This window comes from Festucalex cinctus, chromosome 13 (genome assembly GCF_051991245.1).
Source record: "Festucalex cinctus isolate MCC-2025b chromosome 13, RoL_Fcin_1.0, whole genome shotgun sequence".
Taxonomy (NCBI): Eukaryota; Metazoa; Chordata; class Actinopteri; order Syngnathiformes; family Syngnathidae; genus Festucalex; species Festucalex cinctus.
The window spans coordinates 12,776,232-12,803,574 of NC_135423.1; the positions used below are offsets into that span (position 1 = coordinate 12,776,232).

Below are 27,343 nucleotides of genomic sequence, written 5' to 3' on the forward strand. Positions count from 1 at the left end.
GCCTACACACGCGCGCACGCACACGCACCCCTACTATGACCATAATAATCGTTCAGTACACTAAAAAACAAAACAAAACAAAACAAAAATAACTCATTTTAGAGTATATGTGAATTAAATCGAACATTCACGTCTTTTTTGTTCTTTTCTTTTTTTATGATTCCTGCATGCACGGTGCAATTTTGCACCGCCCCCTTTCCCTTGTACGCGCTTTCCTTCGGTCTCGCTTTTATTCGTGCAGTAACTATCTCGCTCCTTATTTCGTCATTGCACCTCCACGCACACAATAAAAAAAGCGGGCTCCTCTCCCGATTGTGGTTTTACTCAGGATGCCTCTTCTCAAGCTTCTGCTGTCGCTCAAGGACGACTTCATCCTCTTCGCGACTCCGCTCCTTCTGCTGCCTTTGCCGCTCGTTATCGGCACGTCGGTAAGTTTTTAGAAATGATTATCATTCATTATTGTTTATTCCCTTAATGGATGTTAAAATGTCGCAAAAGTGCGCAATTTTTCTATTTGACTCCACTCGAGTTTGACTTGCACCTGTTGCGCATGCATACACCAAATATACGAGAACGTGACTTGGTGTGTGGTTTTAACATGAGTGGGGGTCTTTTAGCGTGGGAATCCCTCCATGTCTCCGATGTGACAACGGTGACACACGTGATAAGACTTTTGTAATCACTTGTGCGCTTATGAACAAAGTGTGCTGCCATAACAGATAACAGATAACTGATATAGCTCATCATCAACAAAAATAAGTCAACCAAGGTCCTGATAAACACTCATCAGCACCCTTTGAACAGTCATATCTTCTGTGATGTAAGAGCCATTATTAATGTTGAGATGTGATTTTTACAGGAAGCAGCATGTGCCTATGTGATCATCCTCATGGCGGTGTACTGGTGCACCGAGGTTCTCCCGCTGGCGGTGACCGCCCTACTCCCGGTGCTCCTCTTCCCGCTCTTTGGCATTATGGAGTCCAAGAGTGTGAGTGAAAAGTGTTTGGTTTTCACACTTGGGCGTACGAGATGAGTCGGGAAAGTTCGGACTGTGTCACAAAAGTTATATTTCAAACCTAAACGACGAGTTTCCCCTCCAGTGATGGCCGGACGATAAGCATGAATCCAAAGAGATACTGAGGTATTAGCTTTGTGTAGTGTGTGAGAAGAGGCAAGAGTTGTGGCTCACAACGCTCTGAGCATCTGACAGTTCCTGGCCGAGCTTGCTCCAGTCTATTGTCTGTCTTGCTGGAACAGCCCTTCTTACCATTAGTGGCTATGTGTAATTTGTTTGTTTCTTTTAACCGCTTTCCCATGCGCAAGAGGGTCAACAAAGGAACCAGTTTTAAAACGAGGTTGGTTGCGATGCACGACCCGCATGCAAAGAATCCTACAGAGAGTGCATAAAACATGGCAGAAATGGATGGGAATGTGAGACTCCAAACTACTTTGAAGGGAAAAGCTTGTAGTTTGTTGTTTGAATTTCAAATATATCAAGGAGATGCAGACCAGAAAGAAAATGGAGCACTGCAGCAAAGTGGAATATGGTGTACAAGGTGTGTGAATCAAATCACATGACTTGAACTTAAGTCGATAAAGTCACTGATTTTATTATTTGTGCCTTGGTTGGTAACATGTAGCAAGACTTTGACTTGAACTCCGTGACTTGACAAGTCATTCTGTTACATGTGAACACCTTTTTTTTTAAAGTGAGCCTTTCGTTTTTTGTGTTGTGGTGGTCACTGTAGTATGCCACTGACAAGGCGGCTCTTTGAGCTAAAAGATGAAAACAACGATTCAACGATGATTGTTTTGATGAAAGCCGACAGCATCACGCAAGGTTTGAAATTCGAAGAAATTAAGACATTGATGACATTTACTTTTGTCAGTCAGTCCTTGAATGTGAAGCTAAGCTAGCTATGTTAGCACGTAGCTTGACCCTCATGGCCATATATTAACTAAACTTGATGTCTGTTAATGTATTTAATTGACAATTAATAGTGATAGATAGACACCATGGAGAGTGTACTCTTGAAACCATACCATTATTAAAACTTGTTATTTATACACACTTTGTACTTTTCTGGTTTTAATGGGTCCGCCATACTTGATGTGGCAGAGCCCCCATAAACAAATGGATGTCAACTTGACTGAACTTCATAAAGTCTCAACTGAAGTATAATGCTTCTAAGTCACCCATTTACACACACTAATAAACTTGTGAAATATGTAGTTTTTAAATATGAGGATGCATGTTTACTCCCACATTCAGCATATTTCAATATTTGATCACAGTAACAGCGTGACAGAGCATGACACTCATACAAATAATAGTTTAAAAAAATAACATTCTTATTACAAAAAAGGTAAGTGTATACATTTGTAAATATATACATTATAGTTTTACAGATTTTTGTGTTATCTTATGACTTGACTTACGACTTGCTTTGAACCAAATAATGACATGAATTGTTTGACATTTTTGTTATTTACTCCCATCTCTTAGAAGCACATTAATACTACAAGCCATTTTAACAATATATATTTTTTTCTTTTGTGAAATAAAGTCACAATTATTTTTTTGTAACTTTACAAGAGTAAAGCTATTTTCTCATGAAAGGTTTTCAGTTTTTTTTCGGAGGGGGGGGGGGGGGGTCATGTTTTGGAGATAGAATATTTTTTTATAAACAAAAATATGCTTTAATTTCATGAGAAGAAATGATACATGCAGCATTTGTTTTTACAAGTCATATTTTTTCATTTTAGGGAAAAAAAAAGTCTTTAAAAATTGATTTTTTTAAAGAAAAGTTTGATCCTTTTCACGAAAAATACTAATATATATATATATATATATATATATATATATATATATATATATATTAGCAGTCAGATTTTTATCAACAAAGTTTGATTCTTTCAAGACATTTCATATTATTTTTTGAGGAAAAGGTTTGTTTAAAACAAAAGAAGTGTCAAAGAAAAATAAAGAGACAAATCAGCAGTATATTATCAATTTGAAAAAATATTATTAAAAAAAAGCGTTTTTTTTTTAAAAAAAATGTAGTTTTCAGCATTAAAATGTTAACTTAAAAAAAAAAAAAGTAATCGTAATCTTATTGATCTATGGCCTTTTTTTTCTTCTTTTTTTTTTAATTCGAATGTCTTCTGTTGTGTTGGGCAGCTCTAAAACTGCAAGATTGATTCAATTTCATTCATTATGATACATTTCGCACACGCATGTGGCCATGGATTTTCTTTGGACTGTAAATTATTTCTACATCATGACTGGCATTGATGATAACATCAATACTGTGGTGCTTCTCTTTCAGGTGTGCATGCAGTACCTGAAGGACACCAACATGTTGTTTGTGGGCGGCCTGATGGTGGCTGTGGCCGTGGAGCACTGGAACCTCCACAAGCGCATCGCCCTGAGGGTGCTCCTGCTTTTCGGCGTGCATCCGGCACTGTGAGTTGCATTGGGCCAATGAGCTTTTTTGATTCCTGCTTGATGGTTTATTCATGAAGTTTTCTTCTCCCAACTACCTTTCTGGAAAAATCATAATTTTTCCTCTTTTTTTCTCTTATTTTTTTTACCTGTTCATACAATATTATGAAACTACAGTATGAATTGTTGCTCCTGTGTTCAACTGTTCGTTATTGCATGAAATAAATGAAATGATGATGATGATGATTCATGAAGAGTCCTCAAAAATGGGGGTCGTGGGTCACGTGGGTCAAGGGAGAAATTTTTCCGCCATAATCCTAACAGCAACTAGATCCAACCACCATGTGTCATGCATGCCATAAGAATGAAAAAGTAAAAAAGGTTGAAAAAAATGTTCTCTAATTGTTGTAAAATTATATACAAAAAAAATTGTCATGTTTTTCCAGTCGTAATATTGTGAATTTGTGTGAAAATTAATGTTTATTAGGTGAAGAAAGTCATAGTTTAATAAATGTTTCCCCCAAAATAATTCAAAATACAGCCATTAGCTAAACCCATGCAACAAAAGTGAGTACACCTCTAAGTGAAAATGTTCACATTGGGCACAGTTTGTGATTCCCCACTCCCCAGTGTCATGTGACTCGTTAGTGTTTCAAGGTCTCAGTTGTGAATAGGTGTTTTTGTTCCTTTTTGACAACTGCATACACAAAAGAGAATTGTTGAACCAACTTAAGTCTAAAAACAGAATTGTTGACCAACTTAATTGAATTGTTTCAAGTGGTAATGCACAATTGAATTAAGTTCATCCAAATTTGATATATTAATGAACTCAAGTGAGCGACCCTCAATTAGCAAAAACAAGGTAACATCTGTACTCGACCCTTGTTTAACAACAACTGCTCTAAACATCCAGTTGATATTTTGACCTTTGTCGGCAGGCTGATGCTGGGTTTCATGGGCGTGACGGCTTTCTTGTCGATGTGGATCAGCAACACGGCCACCGCAGCCATGATGGTGCCCATCGTCCAAGCCGTCCTGGAGGAGCTCAACAACAGCAATACACAGACGACCGCCATTCCGAGCTTGGACGAGGACCAGGGGTCAGAGGGGGACAGCAAGCAGGAGAAACAAACAGAGGTGACAGGTGAGAGGATGCTGGACTCTTCGGGACCCTGTTTTTCGCTTGCTCCGCTCAGACTCTGGTCTCCTGTTTAAAGGCCCCGTGGTTGTGACTTTCCTGGACACCACCGATGAGGCAGCCCGACAAAAGGAGGCAGCGGAAAGACAGAAGATGTGCAAAGGGATGACCCTTTGCGTCTGCTACTCTGCCAGCATCGGCGGCACCGCCACGCTGACCGGGACCGGTCCAAACCTGGTGCTGAACGGACAAATGAGCCAGTGGGTTTTGGGTTTGATGGGTGGATGGCAGTGGCGGGCTGTGCATTTTGTACCAGGGCCTTCAGTGGACCTTAACCCTCCTAATACCACTACTATCATTAAACCTAACGTTGTTGTCCTTCAGACTGTTCCCTGAAAATGGCGACGTGATCAATTTTGCCTCCTGGTTCGGATTCGCCTTCCCCAACATGATCCTCATGCTGGTGCTGGCGTGGCTGTGGCTACAGTTTGTCTTCATTGGATTCAAGTGAGTGAATGGACGCAGAGAAAGTACACATCGGGGGACGGGGACTGAACGTTGAGGTGCTGTCGTTTCCAGCTTCAAGAAGACGTGGGGCTGCGGCACTAAAAAGACGGAGAAAGATGTGGCTGCCTATGAAGTGATCAAAGGGCAGTATCGCCGGCTGGGGCCCATATCCTTTGGCGAATTCAGCGTCCTGGGTCTCTTCATCCTGCTTGTGGTCCTCTGGTTCTCCAGGGACCCTGGATTTATGCACGGCTGGGCCACGAACGTCTTCAACTCCAAAGCAGAGTATAAAACTTTTCCTCCCCTAATTACACTTTTTGGGCTCCATTTCCATTGATAGCTCACCTGCGCTGTGGCACAAATGCCGGCGGATCTTGATTTCTGTGTCAAGTCAAGTCAAGTCAAGTCAAGTCCACTCATCTTTGCACAAGCCTTTGTATGGAGTACCAAAACTGTCAAATAAAAAATAAATTAGTTACAAAATAAAATAAAAATAAATAGATTAATAAAACAAAAACAAAAATAAAATAAATAAATACAAGTGAAAATAAAAACAGATATAAAAATATAATTCAAAAATGAAATACAACAAATAAGTAAAAATGGAAATAAAAACTATCTATCTATCTATCTATCTATCTATCTATCTATCTATCTATCTATCTATCTATCTATCTATCTATCTATCTATCTATCTATCTATCTATCTATCTATCTATCTATCTATCTATCTATCTATCTATCTATCTATCTATCGATCTATCACTATGCGGCACAGCCTTCTCTCTCGCAGATCTGCTGGCCTTCAGCCATCTGTGAAATTACATACATGGGGTTGAACCCTCCTCTGTGTAGTTACGCCACGTGCTTGGTAGGATTTACACCCCTCGTGAAAATCCACAACACCAAACACAAATTGAGCAAAAAGTATTTATACTAAGGTTGATGCATAGGTCCATTGTACCTTCTGCCATCTTACCAATCACAGCTCACCTGTTTTCTGAATCTGAGCTGTGATTGGTTGCTACCTGAGACCTGAACAACTGTGATGTCATTTTCACTTGACAGCAAGTGACAACATGGCCACCTTCTGATATCGATAAAAACGGCTGGATTTTGTTGCTTAACTTATATTCCACTAGTGCAATATTAAGAGAACTAATAGATATAAAATTGTCTTGGGGTTGACTTCCCCTTTAACTGAAATTGGACAAATTTACCTTGGCCAGACTGGCGTTGTGCTTACAAACCATTGGCCTAGTGAGCATAGCACATCCTTCTGCTCATTCTGTCTTGAAGTCCACCTCATAAAGCAAAATCAACTTCCACTTAGGTACGTCACAGACGCCACCGTGGCTATCTTCATCGCCATCCTCCTCTTTGTCCTGCCGTCCAAACCTCCACGTTTGTGCTCATGCAGGACGCAAAGTTTTGACACAGGTTGGTCCATCAAAAAGTTGTCGCTGTGTAATGACACAACACTGACACTTCATTCACTCTGTAGCACCCCACCAGACATCCAGCTCAACTCCACGTCTGCTCACCTGGAAGGTGGCCCAGAAGAAGTTACCGTGGGGAATCGTGCTGCTCCTTGGAGGAGGCTTTGCTCTGGCCAAAGGGAGTGAGGTAGGCGGGGGGGATAGGATGACACGCAATTACAAGCACCTCAGAAAAGTCTGAAGAGCGGCATTAGCATTAGCATGGTTGCTAATGCTAACATTTGTAGACTAGCAATCAGTCAGTCCATCAGTAGGCCTCTCCGTCTGCCTACCCATCTATCTACTATCTGTCTGTCGCTGTTTATTGATTGCACAGCCATTGGCCTGTCTGTCCATCTATCTACCAAGCATCCTCTCTCTCAGTTGGTTACTCTGCCCATCTGTATATCTATAGCGTATATGGTTAATTGGTTGCTATGTCTGATCAGCAACCATTTTCATTTCCACCTCTCTGTTAGCACAGTGTGTGGTATACATGTCACATATTGGTTTTCTGTGATGTTATAATCTTTCAAAGGTTTATTGAAATATTGGGACTATTTTTATTTATTTATTTATTAACCCAAAATGTGCAAAATACTTCGCCTTTCTGATTAATATTGCATTTGTGGAATATTAGTTATGCAGCAAAATCCAGCCGTTTTTATCCATTTCAAGGGCGCGGCCATTTTGCCACTTGCTGTCGACTGAAGATGACATCACAGCTTAGGGCTCAGGCAACGGCCAATCACAGTGTAACTGTTTTCTGACGCTGAGCTGTGATTGGTTGTTACCTGAAACCTGAGCAAATGTGATGTCATTTTCACTCGACAGCAACTGGCAAAATGGCCGCCTTATGATATTGCTAAAAACTGATGGATTTTGCTACTTAACTCATATTCCACTCACGCAATTTTAACCAAATACTGTATTAGACTAGTGGGCCTGCATAGAACAGAATTTGGGGGGTGGCTTGACACTCTAAAGACAATGCATGATATGTTTACCTCCAAATGGAAAAAATATCACATTTTCTCATGTTAACTGTGGTTTAGTTGAGTCCAGTACAAAAGTAGTAAAAGAAAAACATTGAAATAGTGACTATCCAAAATGTATGTATGGTCATAGAGTATTTACATTTCCTACAATGTTTGACACCATGAATCTAGAATTCAGTGGCGACCTCAGTTTAACCCCCCAAATGTGTATCTTCTTTTCAGGTTTCGGGACTGTCCAGGTGGATGGGAAATCAAATGAGCCCCTTGCAAAGCATCCCACCCTGGGCAATCGCCATTATTTTGTGTCTCCTGATTGCAACCTTTACAGAGTGCACCAGCAATGTGGCGACTGCGACACTCTTCCTGCCCGTCTTAGCATCGATGGTAAGCAATAGGAAAAAAAAAAAGACTTGTTAAAAGACAACTGCAAGGTGAAGTGCTTCTTTTCTAGCTGATTTACCCCCAATGCGAGTCGAGCATTCAAACCCCTCCTAGTGGCAGTCTGCTCATTCTCCGCCTGTTTTGTTACCCATCGAGTTGCTCATTCAAGCTGAATGTGTTTAGTCCCATTCCGCAGGGGCCCCTCCTCCCATTCGTAGCCTGCCAACACTCCAATTCAGTTCCTGGGCCTTCAATGCGGCTCACCCCGCCACGGGCTGAAGAATGGCATTACTGTGCGCCTTGCTTGAGAACTGCGAGTTAGCGCCAGTGAGCCGGGTTGCGAAAGATGGTACCAGGCAAGGGTGCTTACATAGATTTTTATTCAGTCTGAAGACAAGTAAAAGAAAAGACAATCTCCTCAGTTACATGCGTCTGAAAGTAAATGGTGGGAGGGAAAGTTATCGCTTGTGACTCCCTCTTACGAGAACAGTTTGCACAGGCTTTAAAAAGTATAAATTGACAAGGATTCTCACGAGATGGAGGACTCAATGCAAATATACAGCGTTTGAATAAGCTAGACATCTCAATCTTATGAGTCAAGGTGTGATTATTACACATGACATTTGATCAACTTGTGGAGCTTACAGTTTCATATTTTATGGTGAGCAATCAAACTTCACCCGCATGCTTCTCCCAATTCCAGTGGGGAAACTCTTTTTTTTTCAATTTTGCAGTGACCATCTGTGTAATACACAAATTTGGTATCAATCTAGTCATCATAGAAACATCTACCATATTTCCTGTTGCTATCTTAAATTGGCTTCGGGGGCAGAATAACACAAAATTAGGGCTGTTAACTCTGGAGATTAATTCTTCTTAACTCGTTTGGTGGCTTATAAACTACTCACGTGTACAGCCAAACTTGGAGGAGTCACTGGTAGGAAGATGGATAAATATGGACTTGCTTGAAGCTGGTGGAAAATTCTAAAGTAGCTAATATGCACACTTTGCAAAGTCAAATTAAAGTAGCACATTAGTTGTGTGTCTTTGGCCTATCATCTGAGAGCAAAATCCCCTGCTTAAGTTACCGTCACGGGGCCTCATAAACAAGTGTTGCTGGAGTGTGTTGCTCATGGGCAGAACTAAACCTGGAAGCAAGAAGTTTGGAGAATTGTTCCTATGAGAAGGATTTAAAGTAAGATACCTGATTTTGTTTAGTTCATTTTAATCAACAGTTGTATTTTACATGCAGGAAAGGTGTTTTAATCAAGGATAAAAAAAAAAAAAAGTCAGACAGTCTATAAACCTAAATATACTTTCTATTTGATCATTTTACATTTACATATTTACATTTTACATACATACATTTTACATTTTTCATATTTACATATTTACATTTTACATTTACATGCTCAAGTAAATATCTGCTACAAGCCTTGTAAGAAATAGTATGAAAAATGTGATGAATTGAGATTAATTATGGAATATATGACTACAATTCAAAATATGCGGGTCAAATTTAATCACAAGGAAAAAAATTCTCAGGCAAGCTAGGCTTTAAGGACCCAAAATTGCAGACTTTCTGTGTTCTTTTAGGCGTATCTTTTTGAGACAGTTTTGTGCGTATACCAGATTTTATGCAGGCAACAAACTGGCGTACAGAGCTGAATTAAAAAAAAATAAAAACAAACTCAAAGTGATTATTTATTTGGCTCAAGAATACAAAGTAATTATGAAACAAAAAAATTTTAGAGGGCCCTGAGACATGTACTGTAATAATGTCAAGGACCTAATTTTGTCCAGTGTGTCCATTTGGTTTAATAGCCTTTGGACAGGCTCCACCTATTTTACATTGCATATATTCACATTGTTTCAATAGCTTTTGCAATGTCAGTCTTAAATTCCTCTGATGAGGTTCTTAACCATTAAAATTCAGCAACATTCCTTGTTTTTAGTGGTTTTAGAACAACCCCTTCATTGTTGAATTTTCTTTATGTAGGTCAATCATTTCAAATAAAGACCAAGTCATCCCACATGTAATGAGAACTGCTCTTGAATGGTTGCTGGCCACAACCTATGAATCAGTATGACCACAATTCCAATGAAGGCCTGTTAACCTATTCCATGTATTTTCAGAAGCAGAAATTACTGTGCCCTTCTGAGGTGCCATGTTTGCGGAATCATATTTGCAGGCTGCTATTATTGCTAGAAAATGTTCCAATTATCTATTTCAGATGCCGTGAGTCAGCCCTGAGTTTGCAGGAATACGTCTAAATTATGCCCATCTGAGAGTTTTCTGTCCAGCGGTTACAAAGTGACGTGGAATGGAGGATTGAAGTTGATCCCTGTTTGATTCCACAGTCGCAGTCCATCGGAATGAACCCGCTGTACGTCATGGTGCCTTGTACCCTGAGCGCCTCCTTCGCCTTCATGTTGCCTGTGGCCACGCCGCCAAACGCCATCGTCTTCTCCTACGGATACCTCAAGGTTTCGGACATGGTGAGTGTGTCCTTGTAACATATGTGGAATAATATCAGTGAGTATTTGAGATCCCATCTCTTTGTAGATCCATTCATTTGTTGATTTTGACATCTACTGACTTGACTGCCTACTTAAAATATGCTTGTCTGTTTTTAAGCCTGCCTAGCTACTTACCAAGATATTTGGCTGGTAGTCCTTCACTCTATGTAGTTATCTACCGGCCTGTCTACCTTCTCATCCTTCAGGCCAGGACTGGATTAGTCATGAACATCATTGGCATACTGTGCATCACGCTGGCCATCAACACGTGGGGCCGGGCGATGTTTCACCTGGACACCTTTCCTACCTGGGCCAACGCAACTGGGCCGTGACAGCGCCCGGGTTCCCCACCGTATCAATCTCCTGCTGTCTGGTCTGAGCCACATCAAGGTCTGACATGGCCTGCACTGCTGAGACACAACGTCTCCCACCATCTTTATTTTCCAGTCCACGCTCAAGCCTAGTGGATGTTGAATCAGAAGTAGAGGGAAACACCTTTCTATTAAAAACACTAGGGAAAGATTTGAAAAAGAGATTTGCCTGTTATTAAAATGCTGACAAGATTTTTATATGACCTAACCTGAGCACTGTTAACAAAAACATGTCATTAGAAACAACAACTGAGCATGAGAAGGTGGGTTATTACTAAAAGAAACATTTAAAACAAACGTTGACCAGGTGTAAGAATGCTGCTGCTTAACCATTCACACTTTTAAGTTATAACAATCCACTTACAAATTGTTTACATGATGTATTTCTTTCTGCTACAAATTGATCATTTTAAATCTCAGCTGCTAAAAGATGAAAAGGTATGCACAAAATGGTCTAATCATTGTGTACAATATACAGCAAATAGACATGAACTTTTAATAATGCTGGAGCATTATTTGAGCTTTGAATTATATCTTGTAATTGTAAATAACAGCAAGACTTGCACAAAAATTTCTTTTACGATTCAAATCACTGCTGTAATTTTGCAATGATTATGTAAGTATGCAATAATGAGTTCTGCCTGAACTGCTGTGTTTTTCTACATTGTACGTATTTTTTTCTCAAAACGTGTTTTGTATGTAAAATTGATCAAAATCAGTTTTATTTCCCAACAAGATAAATGACGCTCCAATTAGGTATTTGATTTCAATTTTATATTTGATACAGAACAGAAATTAAAGTGCATAAATAATCTTGTAATCCTTCTAGTGCCCTTTCTTGACATGTCCTGAATGTTAATGTTGATCTGACTTCGTGTCTATTTACTGGGCAGTTACCACTGAGCCCTGTAAACTCTGCTCAGCAACACAATGGGTATGAAAATGGGACTTGACCAGTAGAACTCATTCTGCTGTCAGCTCGAGTTCCATTTTTATTTTGTTTTGAAACTTTCTAATGAATCACAAATTCCGTACAGTTTAAAGAGGAAGTGGGTTTTTTTTTTTTTAAATTACAGATAGCACAAGTGCTGCAATTTTCCAGGTAGGCCAATAGCATGATGTTTTTTTTTTTTTGTTTTTTCATTAAAAAACAATGTATTTTTGTTGCGTTTTCAATTGATCTGTTAGATCGACCAATACTCAGTCAGAATAATAAGAAAAGTCCACAAAACTTCCAAAGAGATCAGGAGCACAAATCTACCTGTGGGGCTGTAATTGCAACTCAGCCCTATGAATGTTTCCCAGCAGTAAAGTATGATTTCAACAGATTTTTTTATTTTTTATTTATTTATTATTTTTGAGCAATTAGATTAATCATCTTGCTCAAGTTACATTTCTGGTAAGTTATGGAGTTTTGGAATGAATCAGATATGAATCATATCAAATTATATTCCATTCCATTGTCTGTGCATTCTAATCATTAATACATGACATGTAGCCTATCTGGCCTGGTCAGTGTTCGCTGACAAAACAAAACAAAACATCTCTCCCAATTTTGCTGGCATTATTTCATTCAAATGCAAAACATACCCATTGGCGTTTTCCAGACAGATCAGTTGGTTTGACCAATACCCAAAACAATGAGACAAGTCCAAAGAAATTACAGCCCACGAAAAAAACAATTCAAGTATTGGCACAAACACACCTCAAGGAAGTGACTGAGCCCTTTGAACTCTCCCCGGCAACAAGGGCCCATCCACACGTATGACCAGGAAAAATAATGATGTACTCAATTAAGTTACATTTTTATTTTGGTTGTGAAAGTTTGCAAGGACATGTAATTTATTTATCTAGTCAGTGCAAATTAAAGAGAATTTGGAATTCGGAGGGGAAAAAAACACTCAGATTGTAAAGCATACAGTATTCCTGATCATTGCTGTCATGTTGCTCAAGTTTTTGATGAGATTTTTTTTGTTTTGTTTTTGAAACATCCATCCATCCATCCATCCATTTTCTTGACCGCTTATTCCTCACAAGGGTCACGGGGGGTGCTGGAGCCTATCTCAGCTAGCTTTGGGCAGTAGGCGGGGTACACCCTGGACTGGTTGTCAGCCAATCGCAGGTTTTTGAAACACAAGAAAAAAAAATCTTTTTCACTAGATCTTTACAAATGTGCACCTAATCCATGTGATCGGTATCAGCTGGTCTTGCTCATTCATAAATGATTGTATCAAAACCGGCAGCATAAAACCCTGATTGGAACACCCTTACTCAGAACAGTGTTAAAAGTCTGGATGGGGCCTTTCTCAACTTCATGGGAACACATGTTTGAGTCTTAATTTAGGACTTCTTCTTGGTTTCCGTGTGGGTCTGTAATCCTGTAAATACAGAGTGACTGAAGTACAGTAATGCTCTGATGGGAAGACACTCCTATTGTTACGTGTGCCTTCTATGTTTTTCTTTTTGTTTTTTTAAGATGTTGCGCAAAATGGCCTTTGTTATGCTTGTATGTGAGCTACGTACAGACTAGAGTAGCATAACTTAGTTATTCATGGAGTAATCCAAGTGCCACTGTTGAAGTCAGATGTGGGTAATTAAAAAGGAGCTACAAAACTTCATTACTATTCATAAGCAACATCATGTATATGTACTTGACTTGAGTATTTTTCTGATTATTTTTTTTAACCTTTCTCCTTCATTTGAAAACGAGTATCTGTACTGTACTTTCCACTCCTTGTCGAAATAGGCTTGTTATTTTTCTTCAACCACCGCAAATGATGACACATCAAGAAGACACAAGTATCTGTACTTCTACTTAGGTGTGAGTAGTTATTACTTCTGATGAAGGTCCACCTATTTTTTACCTTAGTGGAGGTCTCCATGCTACTACTTATTAACCAATTGTTACCCATCCAGTGGGAAGGCACACCTAATGAGTGACCAATAGAGATCTAAAATCACATTCCAAGTATCCCGTGTATCAATTGCACAGACAGGTGGACAATGTGCCTCCTGTGTGATAGCACCATGTTAACACAAAAAGGTTTGTGTGTAGCGTCCTGATTGCTTACACTCAGCTGCTAGAAGAATGACAGAGGCTCTTTCTTTGTACTCAGTGAGCTGAAATATATTTGATTTCATCGAAATACGTGTTAAATTTCAAGTGGTACTTCAACCTGACATGTTGCCATAGTGGTGGACCTGCAACATTTTTCCTGGCTTCATTCCCAATGGAAGGGTCCCCATGTTTGGTACCCTTTGACAAAAGTAAAACACACATAATAGAAGTCCGATAAACTGTGTCCTCTGCTATCACGCAAACATTTAAGACAACAGCAAAACCGAAAATGTGATTTCCCTGTATTGTTTGTTTGTTTCTTTCAAATTTTTGGTCATTTAATGTTAATATTTTATACAGACACGTTGCAAATGTGTATACAACATATATATATATATATATATATATATATATATATATATATATATATATATATATATATATATATATTTATTTATTTATTTTAATATTAAGATATTTTATTAACTTAAGTTAATATTTGAACGTTGGCACCCAGGCCAGCCCCCAAAGCCAGTGTGACCACATACACAACTTTACAGAATGTCAATATTTTTATTAGACCAGTCTGGGGGGAACAAGTTGACAAGTGACAGGCAGCAGACAGCCACCTGCTCCACGCAACACACATCAGCGTTCGCCAATCCTCCCGGGTGCAATGAAGCATCTCGTCCCGCACGACTCGGGCCCGGGGCCCCATTTTCCTGTCAAATGCCAGGCACCGTGGTGTGCAAACCAAAAACAAACACTAACGGAATGCTTGCAAATATCTAAATACTGGTACAATTAAATTAATAATTAACACATCAGTAGGCTATGTATCCAATTTTTGGGTATGTATCCAATTTTTGGGACGCTAAGCACAATTTTGGATGGAGAGTATGCCACCTAGTGGTGACTATGGCACACGACATATTTTCTTTCAAAGTGTAAATATTTTTGTGATTTTATTTTTCTTACATGGTAGCCCCGTTTCTTCAGATTTCTTATTATGGGAGCAAAATATCTCTAACATCATCTGTGACTTTAAATCGTAACTCGAGATGGAAGAGGAATTATTTTCAGAGGACTTTTCCCCTTGGTGGAGAGGAAACATTTTGTCTTGACGTGACAAACATGACAAGGGAAAGGAAGGTTCCCTTTTGCCTAATTTAATGTTTGTAAGAGATTCAGAGAATGAAATTGACCTTTTGAAAGTGTTCACATGAACACGAATCCTCTGCAGTTTCACTGGCGGGTACCAGGATCAAAAATGGCTGGTCAAACTTTGTGTCTTTATCATTAAAAAGGATACAATGTCTCCATCTCCTGGCAAAATGCAGACAGTAAGAAGTGACTCGGAAGTTAGTTGTAGGATCGTTGGCATTCTATATGCAAAACAGGTGTTTTTAGCAAAGATTCCACACACTCGGGCACCTGTCATCGATAAATGAATGAATGAATGAATGAATGAATGAATGAATGAATGAATGAATGAACTGAATTAAAATGGACGGATGGATGAATGAACAAAAAAGTACAGCCAAACGTATCAAGAAACAGTCTTAGTGAACAGTATCAAACGTTGACATTAAAATTTGCCTCACATTACTATCCATTGAAAAAAAAAAAATAACTAAAGCAAAAAAATTTGTGGAATGCAAAAACGTGTGAGGATTTTCAGTGAGTTGAAAAATGACAGAAAAAAAGCAAGCAAGCAAGAGAATTAGTGTCATCTGTCACAAAACTACAGATTTGTGCGAAAACAGAAAGGGCACAAAGTTCGTGGATTTAATGGCCCTTATTCCCAATAATCAAAATGATTTTCGATCAGTACATCAACATGTGTATATGCTATTTAGAGAATAATAAAATAAGCGGTGAACCAAACCAAGCAATTAATATCCAACGCAAAACATTCATTTAGCAGCGATAGTCCTCAAACCACACTTACGTCACCAATACTCGCCGTCGCACAATGACGTCAGTAAGAATAAGCACAGTCGAGTTGGAAAAAGCAATATGCTTTCTTATGTTTCAAAGGAAGCGCCTTGTCATCTTTCTTTGAGAGATGACGTCATCCGCAAAGGAAAAGAAGGAATTAGGAGATATGACTTTTCGAACAGTTCAGCAGGTCACCCTGACCTGTGAGTTTGACCATCATATTTGATCGTTTCAGCACTTTATTCCTTCATTTAGTTTTAAACATGGATAGTTAGTGCATGGACTAACTTCTCACGTGGTGCCGTGTCGACGGCTCACATATCTTTTTGTTTTTCCCATCTCTGTGGTTTGGTATCACAGACCGATAACTCTTTTTCTGGAGAAAAAGTAAAATATCTTTATTTTTGTGAAAATAAGGATAGAAAGCTCTTCCTCGTCCTCCTCCCCACGGAGTGGAGCTTCTTTTCGCCGGAGAATGTGTCCGGTACGGCGTCCGGTCGGCTTCAAGGCTGAACTAAAGAAATTGGCAGTGTTGGCTGTTCCTGCGGTAAGTCACCACAAACGTTCTTACAAACTATGACAATAATTTATAGTGAAGCACAATGTAACGTAGCTACCCGCAAAGACGAATGCAGCCGCGAAACCCAATTTGAAACCCCCAGTGCAGGTTTAAAAACCTTAACCCAGGTTTGAAAGCCTAATTTGAAACCTGAATCAAATGAAGACCCAAAATCTGTCTGGAAAAATGTATTTGAAACCCATGTTTAAAGGGTTAACACCTTAATCCTTGCTTGAAAGCCAAACCGGGGTTTTTAAGCCTAACAACTTTCATCCATTACAGAGTCTGACACAATTCATGGTGGTTTCTGTGGGTTTTGTCAGCACCGCATTTTGTGGTCATTTGGGAAAGGTGCAACTGGATGCAGTAGCTCTGGCCACAGCTGTGAGTTTCATGTTAGACCACCGTTGGCCTGACACATGCACATCATGAATGAGCATGTTCTCATTTCATCCACAGGTTGTGAATGTCACAGGCATATCCATAGGTGCAGGGCTGGCATCAGCATGTGATACTTTGATTTCTCAGGTATGAAAACTCTACTACTTCTACATGCATGAGTCTTGATTCCAAAGTTGTGTGCCGTCACATTCGTCACTACAGAAGACGCTAGTGTGTAATCCCAAAAAGTTACATCTACAGTCTGTCCCACCTGATTTTTCTTTATTTACAGCACTTTGTGTACAGTGATGGTTGTTTTTAAAGTTATTTATAAATAAAGTTGAGTTGAATGAGAGGTAGGTGGTCGTGTGATGAAACTCTATTAAGTTGACGTGCATTACCGTACAGGGGCCCTAGCTGCCACATCAAATATGGCAGATGCTCAACAATGAAAAAAGTACCTCACATGTAAATCACACCTGCCATTTCTAATGGCATAGTTTCAAGATTATACTCGTGTCCACCATGTTAAATATTTCCCTCTATTGTCTCCTCAAATTAATGCACATATGACATGAAGTTAAGTTTATATTTGATCAGCTATTGGTGAGCTAAACTGTCACGCTAGCCTAGCTAGCGAGTTTCACAGTTCATGCAGTTGTCTTTAGATGTCATGCCGCTTAAACCTTGTATGTTGCTATTGTCTTTTTCCGTATTTCAATGAAAAGATAATCCTTGAACCACCATCTACTCATCTTTGGACATTTCTATGCTAGTTGCTCAGCAAGTAGTGTAGCGTACTGTTTGCCAGGTTACCTAGTTTATGGCGAGACAAAAAAAAACAAACTTTCAAAACAAGGCACACTATATTAAAAAAAATATATATATATGTGATTTTTAAATGTACCCAGAATGACTCAAGTCGACTCTTTCGAATTGCTGTCCACTGTAGTGACTGGTGCGCAATCATAACATTGAGACTTGTGGTCAAAGTAGAAAACAGTATTTGAATAGTTATCCACTGTTACAATTTCTAAAAATCGACTCCTGTGTCAGACATATGGTGCTCGCAATCTTCTGAGAGTCGGGGTGATCCTGCAGAGGGCAATCCTCATCCTCATCCTGACGTGTTTCCCATGCTGGGCCTTGCTCATCAACACCGAGTCCATTCTGCTGGTTTTGGGACAAGAACCAGAGGTTGCCAGGTCAGCAGGCTACAGTGTTTCTTCTTCTATGTTCAGCTTTTTGAAAAATGTCACTTTGGTGGTGATTGTCTCCACAGGTTGTCTCAGTTGTACGTGAAGATCTTCATGCCGTCACTTCCCGTGAGTATTCAAGGAGTTAACAGAAACGATGACCTCAACCCTGAATAATGATAATCCTGGTAAAGAAATTCAGGATACCGCCACCAGTCTTTTCAGGAACACTCGCGTACAGGTCTCAGAAAATTAGAATATTGTGATAAAGTCCTTTATTTTCTGTAATGCAATTAAAAAAAACAAAAACGTCATACATTCTGGATTCAATACAAGTCAACTGAAATATTGCAAGCCTTTTATTATTTTAATATTGCTGATTATGGCTTACCGCTTAAACAAAACTCAAATATCCTATCTCAAAATATTAGAATATCATGAAAAAAGTATACTCGTAGGCTATTCAATTAATCACTTGAATCGTCTAATTAACTCGAAACACCTGCAAGTGTTTCCAAGTGAATCCAGAATGTATGACATTTTTGTTTATTTCTGTATATTCAGAAGCTTCTGAAGACGTTGGTGGTGGTGTGTTGAGATTATCGGAGCACTTCACACACAACATGATCAACTCTGTTTAATGCCCCCTTAATTAAAAGTGTGGGGTCTTGCTGTGGCACATGTTGCAAACCTGTGCAGTATCCCTAGTTGTTATTTTGTGGCATTATAAGTGACTTATGAAATTGTCACATTCAATAAAATGTAGATATGTTTATTTACAGGCTGCATTTATGTATGATCTGCAATCGAGATACTTGCAAAACCAGGTAACTTACACTGAGTCTGAACTGACACACAATATAAACCTATCAAACCATCTTGATCATCTTTTTCAGGGGATCGTCTGGCCACAAGTGGTCACAGGCTTTGTGGTCAATCTCATCAACGCCCTCCTAAACTACATCTTTCTCTTTGTATTAAACTTGGAAGTAGTGTGAGTATCAGGCATTGAAATTGTTCACTTCTCCGTTGTTGAACTTGTTACTAATCAATTGTAGATTAGATTTTTGTTTTTCATACCGGAAAAACTGGTTGGTCATGAGTGTGATCAAAATTTGCCTTGTTAGTGCCCCGCAGTGTTTTTTTTCTTTCTCCAAGGCCAGCCAACAAAGCCAGTTTCACTATTTATCAATATGAAATTTGGTAATCATGTCGATCACAAGTAGACAAAAAACAGAGACCAAAAAAAAATAAAAAATAATCTCAACAAGTAATTAGGGATGTAACAATAAGGGCAATATCGTGATATTAAAACTGCCACTATATCGTCGTCGTCATGTTCACAATATTTAAAGGGAACACATCTGTTAAAAAAGTCAGGTTGATTCCCATTTGCACAGTTCGAGCACCCTCTGGTGGCTATTTTTGGAGTGCAATTTAATTTTCATTAGGGATGTTTTGGCCCTTCGATGTTTAAAATTTACACTAATTGTCAGATGAAGGGAAATGTAATATGCTTGTGAAGCGAGCCAATATGTGGAGAAACTCAATGTGTGCGTGCCTTAACAAGAAAGCACCTCAATATTGTTAGAGATTGTAAGTGGTTTATATGCATTGCTGTCATGTACAAAAGCACAATATTGTGCTTTTTTTTCTTTGGCATGTGCTCTTTTTTTTTTTTTTTTTTTTTTTCCCCCCCCACAATATTGTGATAATTCTCGTATCGTGTCCTTCATATCGTAATAATATCGTATCGTGATGTTTGGATATTGTTACATCCCTACAAGTAATACTAAACAGATTACAAGAAGTCTTCCACTTTGGTTTGAAATCACATTTTTGCAATCATGCTGTCAATGTCCAGAGATCCTTTAAAAACAAACTTTGACAGATTTTGTCCATCACTACATTTGAAAACATACACAACAGAGTACTAGATAGATGTGAGGCTAAATTGTAAAAGATTGTAGTTTTGGTCATAGCGTGTGAGCAAAGCATGTTGCCAATGAGACAAATCTTGCCCAACTGTCTTGTATGTGATGAAATTCCTAAGCAAAGTTGACATTGTTCTTTCTTTCTTTCTTTCTTTCTTTCTTTCTTTCTTTCTTAATGTTTACACCTAAATCATTTCTGCACCCCCACATTCAAATATCCTTGGCAGAGGTTCTGCTCTTGCCCACGTTGTGTCACGGTTTTCCATGGCTGGCATTCTCTTCGCTTACATCTTGTGGAAAGGTCTTCACAAGGCCACCTGGGGAGGTGAGTGAAATGTAATGTGGCGGAAATTTATAGTAATTGATGTCATCAAAGGTTCTGTGGGGAGGGTCCTTTTTATGACTTAAATCAAGACTTCTTCAAGATTAATAAATGTAATGTTAAGTCACCTGACAAGAAAAAACAAGGAGCTAAATATACATACACAAAAAAACAAACAAAAAAACGCTTGAGCTTAATTGGGTTACTTTTGGGTTGGGCTAATTATTTTTAGCCAAGCACAGGGGTCAGCAACCTGCGGCTTTGGAGCCATATGTGGATCTTTTGTACCTCCTATTTTGGCTCCATGTGGATCTCTTAAAAAAAACAAAAACATATATATATATATATATATATATATATATATATAATTTATTTTTTTTTAAACATTTTTATTGGATAAAATATTCTTTAAATGAATATATTTTTCTGTTATGGTGCAGCTCTAATTAGCTCTTGGACTTTCAGTACATTAGACTAACACTAACACACTGTTTTCTTCATCACAATATGTTCAAATGTTTTGCAGCTTCAGTGAGACTTTTTGTTATTTATTTGCCCTAAAATGGCTCTTTTGACAGGGAAGGTTCAATATAATATAGCATTCTTAGAAAATATTGGTGGTGACTTGACTTGACTGTAGTAGTGCGGATGGGGTTCAAATCTCGGTCAGGGTGAAAAGTGACATCCGTTGGGGTCCCTTGGCAAGACCGTTTAAGCCATACGTTGCTTCCCAGCCGCTGCTGGTCCCAAGCTTGGATAAAAATGTCTGTTTTGCATCAGGACGGGCATCAAAAACTGTGTTAAATGTATCATGTTGGTTATAGAATTTTGAAAACAAGACCAGTGTAGTGTAATTAAATCTTGCATTTAAATACAAATCAAGCTCTTCAGGTACTCGGACTGTCTTTGCAGGTTGGTCCAAAGATTGCCTGCAGGACTGGGGCTCATTCATACGCTTGGCAATCCCCAGCATGGTCATGATGTGTGTGGAGTGGTGGACCTTTGAGATCGCCATCGTTCTAGCAGGTATTCGCAATCTCAACTAACACATTTTTTTTATGAGCCGAGTTCAAAATAAAATCAAATTTCCTCCCCCCCTCTGGCCAGGTCTCATAAGTGAGGTGGAACTTGGAGCTCAGTCAGTCATCTATGAACTCTCCAACGCTGCATACATGGTGATTTGGACTCAATCTTTGATCAGGTATCGACAATGGGTGACGAATGTTGTACTTTGCTGTCAGGTTCCTTTAGGTGCCGCTGTGGCGGGCTCTGTCAGGGTGGGAAACGCTCTGGGAGCTGGAGATACACAGCTGGCCAAGTTGTCTGCAAAACTGGCCATGTTCAGTGCGGGTTAGTCCGACTGCAAAACACTTGTTCTGTGTCTGAATTGCTTGCGCCAACCAGGCTACTTGCCAGAAGTACTACATTACTCTCTTCACTTCACTCTTGCCGATTTTCGTGCGTCCTGTCAGGATGAACGTGTGCTGGATTTCATATCAATGGGATGCACTGGTGGCGGGTATGGATTTTTTCATCATATGCGATACTAATGCAAAAACTACATTCTCAGAATTCAGTATCTCAAAGCAAGGCCAAAATATGCTTGTTCTTTGTCTGATAAGATAGTTTTTCTTACTAGGCAATTTTTGCATGACAACACAAACAGAAATAAATGAGTTTCGGTCAATGCGCAACCAACAAGCAGCATTGACAATCCATTTATATGTAAATCATATGGCGCGACTTGACAACACGCACGGTCTCAGAAATGGAGTGAGTGTAGTCCGTGCGTGCTGTCGAGTCGCGTCGAGAGTTTGCGTCATGCTACCGGCAAATAGAGGGAGTGTTTTTTTTTTAATTTTTATTATTTTTATTTTGTTGACAGTCCCCACCAGGGGTCACCGATCGTGTCTTGACACCCACCAATATGGCCAGCCGCGTGGGATTGTGGGATATGTTGCTAAAGCACAACCTGTGACGCTACTTGCGGTCACGGGCTGAGCAACCGTGGGGAATCGTGTGATAGGATATCAACTAGTCAGGCTGGACAGATTAGGGGCAGGGCTTTAAAAAATGTTTTATAAATGTTCTCTTTTATTGAATGCCGTTGTATGTCTGCATCAGTAAATATTCCCTTTTATTGAATGTCTTTATGTATCTGCATTTGTAAATGTTCTCTTTTATTGATGGATGTTCTCTTTATTTATTGTTTGTATTTCCTATTAATTTTGGCACTCCTGTGACTCCATATAGCTAGGACTTGTATGTACAATTAGTATTCAGAAAATTGATTGACCTTGCCGCCTTTCTCCTCAGCATCAGTCGCTCTATGCTTGGCGGTTATTTTTGGGAGCCTGAGGCATCACATTAGTTATATCTTCACATATGACGAGTGAGTATATCATTGATGACACATTTTAATGAACATGAAAACACATTGTGCACTCTTGCAGCCTGCACTGCAATATGTTGACCATGGCTGATTTATTCTTGTAAATATTAACTTTTTAGTGCTCTTGGCAGCTGTGCTTGGTTCACTAACATCCACGGATAGTGAAATTCAGACACACCCAGTCAAGCATGTGATGTGTTAGCGCTTGAATTGCAAAATGAATGTGTAAAAAAAAAACAAAAAAACAAAAAAAAAAGTCATCCCAAACTGCCCCAAGCTCATAAAAAAAAAATAAAAATCGAGTCGAGCTTGAATTGCTAAGTTATTGTATCTCATAAAAAGTAAAGTCTCAAGGAGAAACTCAGCTCCAACTGAGACAAGAAGTCTGCCATTTTGGACAAGCCACATAACGAAACACATGAGAAAAAATGGCTGGTGGGCAGGAAAAGATCAAATAGTATTTAGCATTTATGCTGATGGTTAAAGCCACAACAGGTTGTTCCAAGTTATCCAGGATGTTGTCATCGGGAACAACATGTATTATAGTCTCATTTGTGCCTGTTTTTTTTTTTTTTTTTTAACTCGCTCCTTCATCTTCTCTTTTTCACTAATTTTCTCCTTCTCAATTATGTTTTCGCTTACCCGCTTCCTGTTCCCTGGCGGCATTCCCTGCCTGTGCCTCTTTAGACGCCCCCAGCACCAACTAATAAATACAAATAAAATACTAACTAATAACTACAAATAAAATCAAAATATAAAATCTTATGAGTGAAAATGTGTTGTAATCCGATAAAATCAAGGTTAATTGGTCATAGTTCCAATCACAGCCAAGGTTATTGTGGTTAACAAAAAGTACTGAAACAAATGAAAGTAAAATTGCAAAAAACATTTTTGTTAACGAAATTATATCAACTAGAGCACTAAGATACAATTCCTAAACTATGTTTTATGTTTATAAAACTAATTATAATTGTAGTGATTGTCTTTGTCAATTAATTTCATACATGAGTTTTCAAAGCTTATTTAAAAGTGTTTGTTTCAGTATTATTGTATGACCATACAGAAGAAAGAAGGGTGAAGAGGTGTATGGGAATAGCAGTTTACTTTATTACACAATACAGTACTTAGTAGTGTTTTTTCCCCCACAAATATGCTATTTATATGATAAAACTAAAACTAACAAAAACTAAAAAGCTATAAATATTGTTTGTGATGCTGAAAATGTCCTTGTGTTTCTAACAGACAAATACAACTAAAGGTCGCTGAGATTATCATGTTCTACGCTCCCTTCATCATGTTGGATGCAACTGCAGTAAGCGTGTTAAGCATGTTTAAATATTGAATTATGACTGCAGTATTGTTGAGGGTGTTTTTCGCAGGCGACCGCGGGAGGGATCATCAGAGGAATGGGCAAGCAGAAAGTCGGAGCGCTGTGCACCATTCTGGGTTATTATGGGGTGTGTCTACCTCTTGGGGTGCCGCTGATGTTTGCAGCCAAATTAGGAATCAAGGGTTTGTCCTTTTCGTATGATTTAGATCATTTTGACACCCGTCACTGTCGTTAATAACTTGTTGTTTGCAGGTCTGTGGATTGGTTTCTGTTCCTCTATGTCTCTGCAAACCTGCTTCCTGGTTGTCTACTTGGCAAGGGCGAACTGGGAGAAAGTTACACATGAGGTAATGCTTTAAAGGGGAAGTCAGCCTTAAACATTTCTTGACAATAATATGTTACCAACATGACATTCTGATTACGGTATTAATATTACATTTATGGAATAGGAGTTATGAGGCAAAATTCTGCCGTTTTGGTCCATCTCGGGTGATTTCACAGCTTTAGAAATGTAGGGGTTTTTTTGGTAAAAAAAAAAAAATAGCACTCTAATATTGTTACACTAAAACATATGGTAACAGCATAATTAAACAGAATGTTAAGAATTAATCAGCTGCTCCTACTACTGTCCATTAGTTCTGATCCATTATCTGTTGCTTAATGGTTTATAACACCAAGTCACCAGTGCTATTCGTTCGCTCGTCTTTGGTGTTTTACCTTGTTAGCATAAAGCTAAATTGACTATTAATGCAAAGTTATGTGGTTGTTTTAAATGCACAATGTATAATTATTATTGTTTGATTTGATTCTCAAATTCGGGGTACTCGTATCTCAAGGCACGGCCACGTTCTTCTTCTGCTTATTTCTCTTCTTATCATTCATTTATTTCTTGTTTCCCAGGCGCAGATTAGAGCTGGTGTTAGCAGGAGTTCAGGTAAGATGTAAATGATGGTTTTAATATTTATCAATAAAACATTAAGCATGTGAAACACAAGCGTAAGGGGATAAAAAAAACATCCCCCAAACAAAAAAAATCTACTAAAAAATAAAGCAATCATAACACATCCTTTTAGACTTACTTATCGCTCCCCCCATGACAGCAGACCCGCAGCATCAAAGCGATGCGCTTGAGCTGTTGCTCGCTGAGGAGAAAGATGAAGAGGAGGAAGAGGAGTTGGCAGAGACGCTGAGCGCTGCAGACCAAAGAAACTTAATCCTGCGTCGAGGTCTACTTGTGGTCCTCATGCTGGTCATTCTGGTTGTCGGGATTGTGGTGAACCTGCTGTTGACCAACCACCTGGTCACATGATGATTTGAAGTACAATAGGATTAGTCAGAATTTTATTGATGTATTTTTTCATGTTTTTGGTGTATTTTACTGCATAGTTTTAAATTTATATAACGTGTCAGTATAAAAAATATACAGCAATTGGAATTCAAATTTGGTTTAAATGTGTAGGTTGAAAAGTAATCTCAAAATTGAAATATTTAAATATCACTAACACTAGCACTTTTTGATGATTCCATCGATTACTTGAGTAGTCCACCGGTTTACTTTTTTTTTCCCCCTGGAATTTTTTTTATAGTGATAAGCATGATTCTATAAATAACACTTAACTTTGCCAAGGCTGATACATATTCACATTATTTTCACTTCTCCAATCACCCCCATGCTATGAGTGGAGTGGAGTTTGGATCATACATGGAATCACAATCGGGGGTGGAAGTGGAGATCTTGCAGTCCCTTTTAAATGTACTTTACACACAACAATCTGCATCTACATGCCATGTAGGGCACGCAGCTCTCTCTGCACTGTAAGGGAATGAGGGGAGCCACATCAATTGGCCGGGAGTTGGCTGCATTCCCTTGCACAACAGCAAAAACGCCCACTCCTTCCTATGCTTGTCTCATCACTACTGAGTCAAGTTCTGCTTACTGATGGAACAAGCTATGCTAAGTTAGCTGGAGAAGCTTTAATTTGCACTGCAACCAATTTAGTTGGGTCGTAATGTGACAAGACCAAAGCTTGTTAAGTGCTAGTTTTTGTAAAAAAAAAAAAAAAAAAAAAACGCCAAACTGTGAGACCTTGGACATGTTCACGGATTACTATTAATATATTACTGTATAGCCCTGCGATTGGTTGGCAACCAGTCCAGGGTGTCCCCCGCCTACTGCCCAGAGCCAGCTGAGATAGGCGCCAGCAGCCCCCGCGACCCTTGTGAGGAATAAGCGGTCAAGAAAATGGATGGATGGATATTAGTCTAGGGGTGTGAATTGCCTAGTACCTGACGATTCGATTCGTATCACGATTCACAGGTCACGATTCGATTCGATTAATCCCGATACGAATGGTCACGATTCGATACCGATTAATCCCGATACGAATTTATAAGTCGATTGTTGCGATTTTTTTCCATTCATATTTAGAAAATACTAATCAGTAAGCTTGTAGAGTGTAAGATTTATATGAAAATGTATTATTTATTTATCTGAAATTTCAGTCTTATAGAGGTTGTAATCTGTTTCGTGTTTGAACAGCATTAAAATAAAAATATTAAGGCTTAATGTGCCGTTCATATAACATTCTTCCATGCTCAAGGTGTGAATCCTAAAAAAAAAAAAAAAAAAAAAAAAATCGATTCTGCCGATTATTGAATCGATTCGAGAATCGCGTGATGTAGTATCGCGATATATCGCCGAATCGATTTTTTTTAACACCCCTAGATATTACTGTATATAGAGAGGTGGCCTAACACCAGGCATTACAAATATGGTTTTAAAATGACAATTTTTTGTCGATTGATTTTGTATTCAAACAATAGCAGACAGCAACAATGGATTGTCATTTCTGCTATGTATGAATTTGTATATGGCATACTGTACAGTATAAAGATAGGAGTAATGTGTTTAATTATTAGCTAGGATCATTTGTACACACTCGTGTCTGCAGAGTTTGAAGGGCAACACATGGAAATTGTGCAACTCACATTATTTGTATGAAGCTGTTTACAGTATGTATTTGCCGTTCTGCACTTTTGTCTTTGCTGTTTCGCAAGAGCTGTATTTGTGTGGGCCTGTTTGCATTGTTGACCCAAGTGCAGGGAACCGGGAGATGCAAGGCAGGAGTGGAGGACGATCTTTAAAAAACAAAAAGAAAACAACAAAAAACAAGGCTCAGGGGGGAAATCTAATACAGTGGCCCCAGTCTAACAAGGCAATCCACAAAACAAAAAAAACAAAAACAAAAAAAAGACTACACGTCAACATACATAGGACACATGAGAGCACTTCAACTTTGTAGTTTGCATAGCTACATTTCATAATTACTTTGTCAGTTATTCAAAGGATAATGCGATAAAATTTTACAGCAATTGGGTAAGGCTTGCCTTTT

At 38.8% G+C, this 27,343-nt stretch overlaps 2 protein-coding genes across 4 annotated transcripts; both read left to right on the top strand.

Annotated features, from left to right (window-relative positions):
* Positions 1-230: 230 nt before the first annotated feature.
* LOC144033141 (Na(+)/citrate cotransporter-like) lies at positions 231-11,580 on the top strand. The gene is made up of 12 exons (XM_077541013.1): positions 231-428; positions 860-988; positions 3,330-3,466; positions 4,384-4,589; positions 4,663-4,843; positions 4,968-5,090; positions 5,163-5,375; positions 6,424-6,530; positions 6,595-6,716; positions 7,789-7,950; positions 10,309-10,446; positions 10,674-11,580. The coding sequence occupies exons 1-12, from the start codon at positions 330-332 to the stop codon at positions 10,797-10,799; spliced, it is 1,743 nt and encodes a 580-aa protein (XP_077397139.1). The 5' UTR covers positions 231-329; the 3' UTR covers positions 10,800-11,580.
* A 4,283-nt stretch (positions 11,581-15,863) lies between these two features.
* On the top strand, positions 15,864-27,218 carry LOC144033104 (multidrug and toxin extrusion protein 1-like). 3 transcript variants are annotated; one of them, XM_077540936.1, is made up of 18 exons: positions 15,864-16,040; positions 16,255-16,384; positions 16,679-16,780; positions 16,856-16,924; positions 17,834-17,982; positions 18,060-18,102; positions 18,756-18,800; positions 18,870-18,967; positions 20,135-20,232; positions 21,142-21,255; positions 21,337-21,404; positions 21,471-21,579; positions 22,546-22,621; positions 23,864-23,933; positions 24,001-24,133; positions 24,204-24,298; positions 24,852-24,885; positions 25,055-27,218. In XM_077540936.1, the coding sequence occupies exons 1-18, from the start codon at positions 15,916-15,918 to the stop codon at positions 25,258-25,260; spliced, it is 1,764 nt and encodes a 587-aa protein (XP_077397062.1). In that variant the 5' UTR covers positions 15,864-15,915; the 3' UTR covers positions 25,261-27,218. The 3 variants fall into 3 exon arrangements, with proteins under 3 accessions (XP_077397062.1, XP_077397061.1, XP_077397063.1); XM_077540935.1 differs by having other exon boundaries at positions 15,866-16,040; positions 25,052-27,218; XM_077540937.1 differs by lacking the exon at positions 16,679-16,780 and having other exon boundaries at positions 15,866-16,040; positions 25,052-27,218.
* Positions 27,219-27,343: the final 125 nt, after the last annotated feature.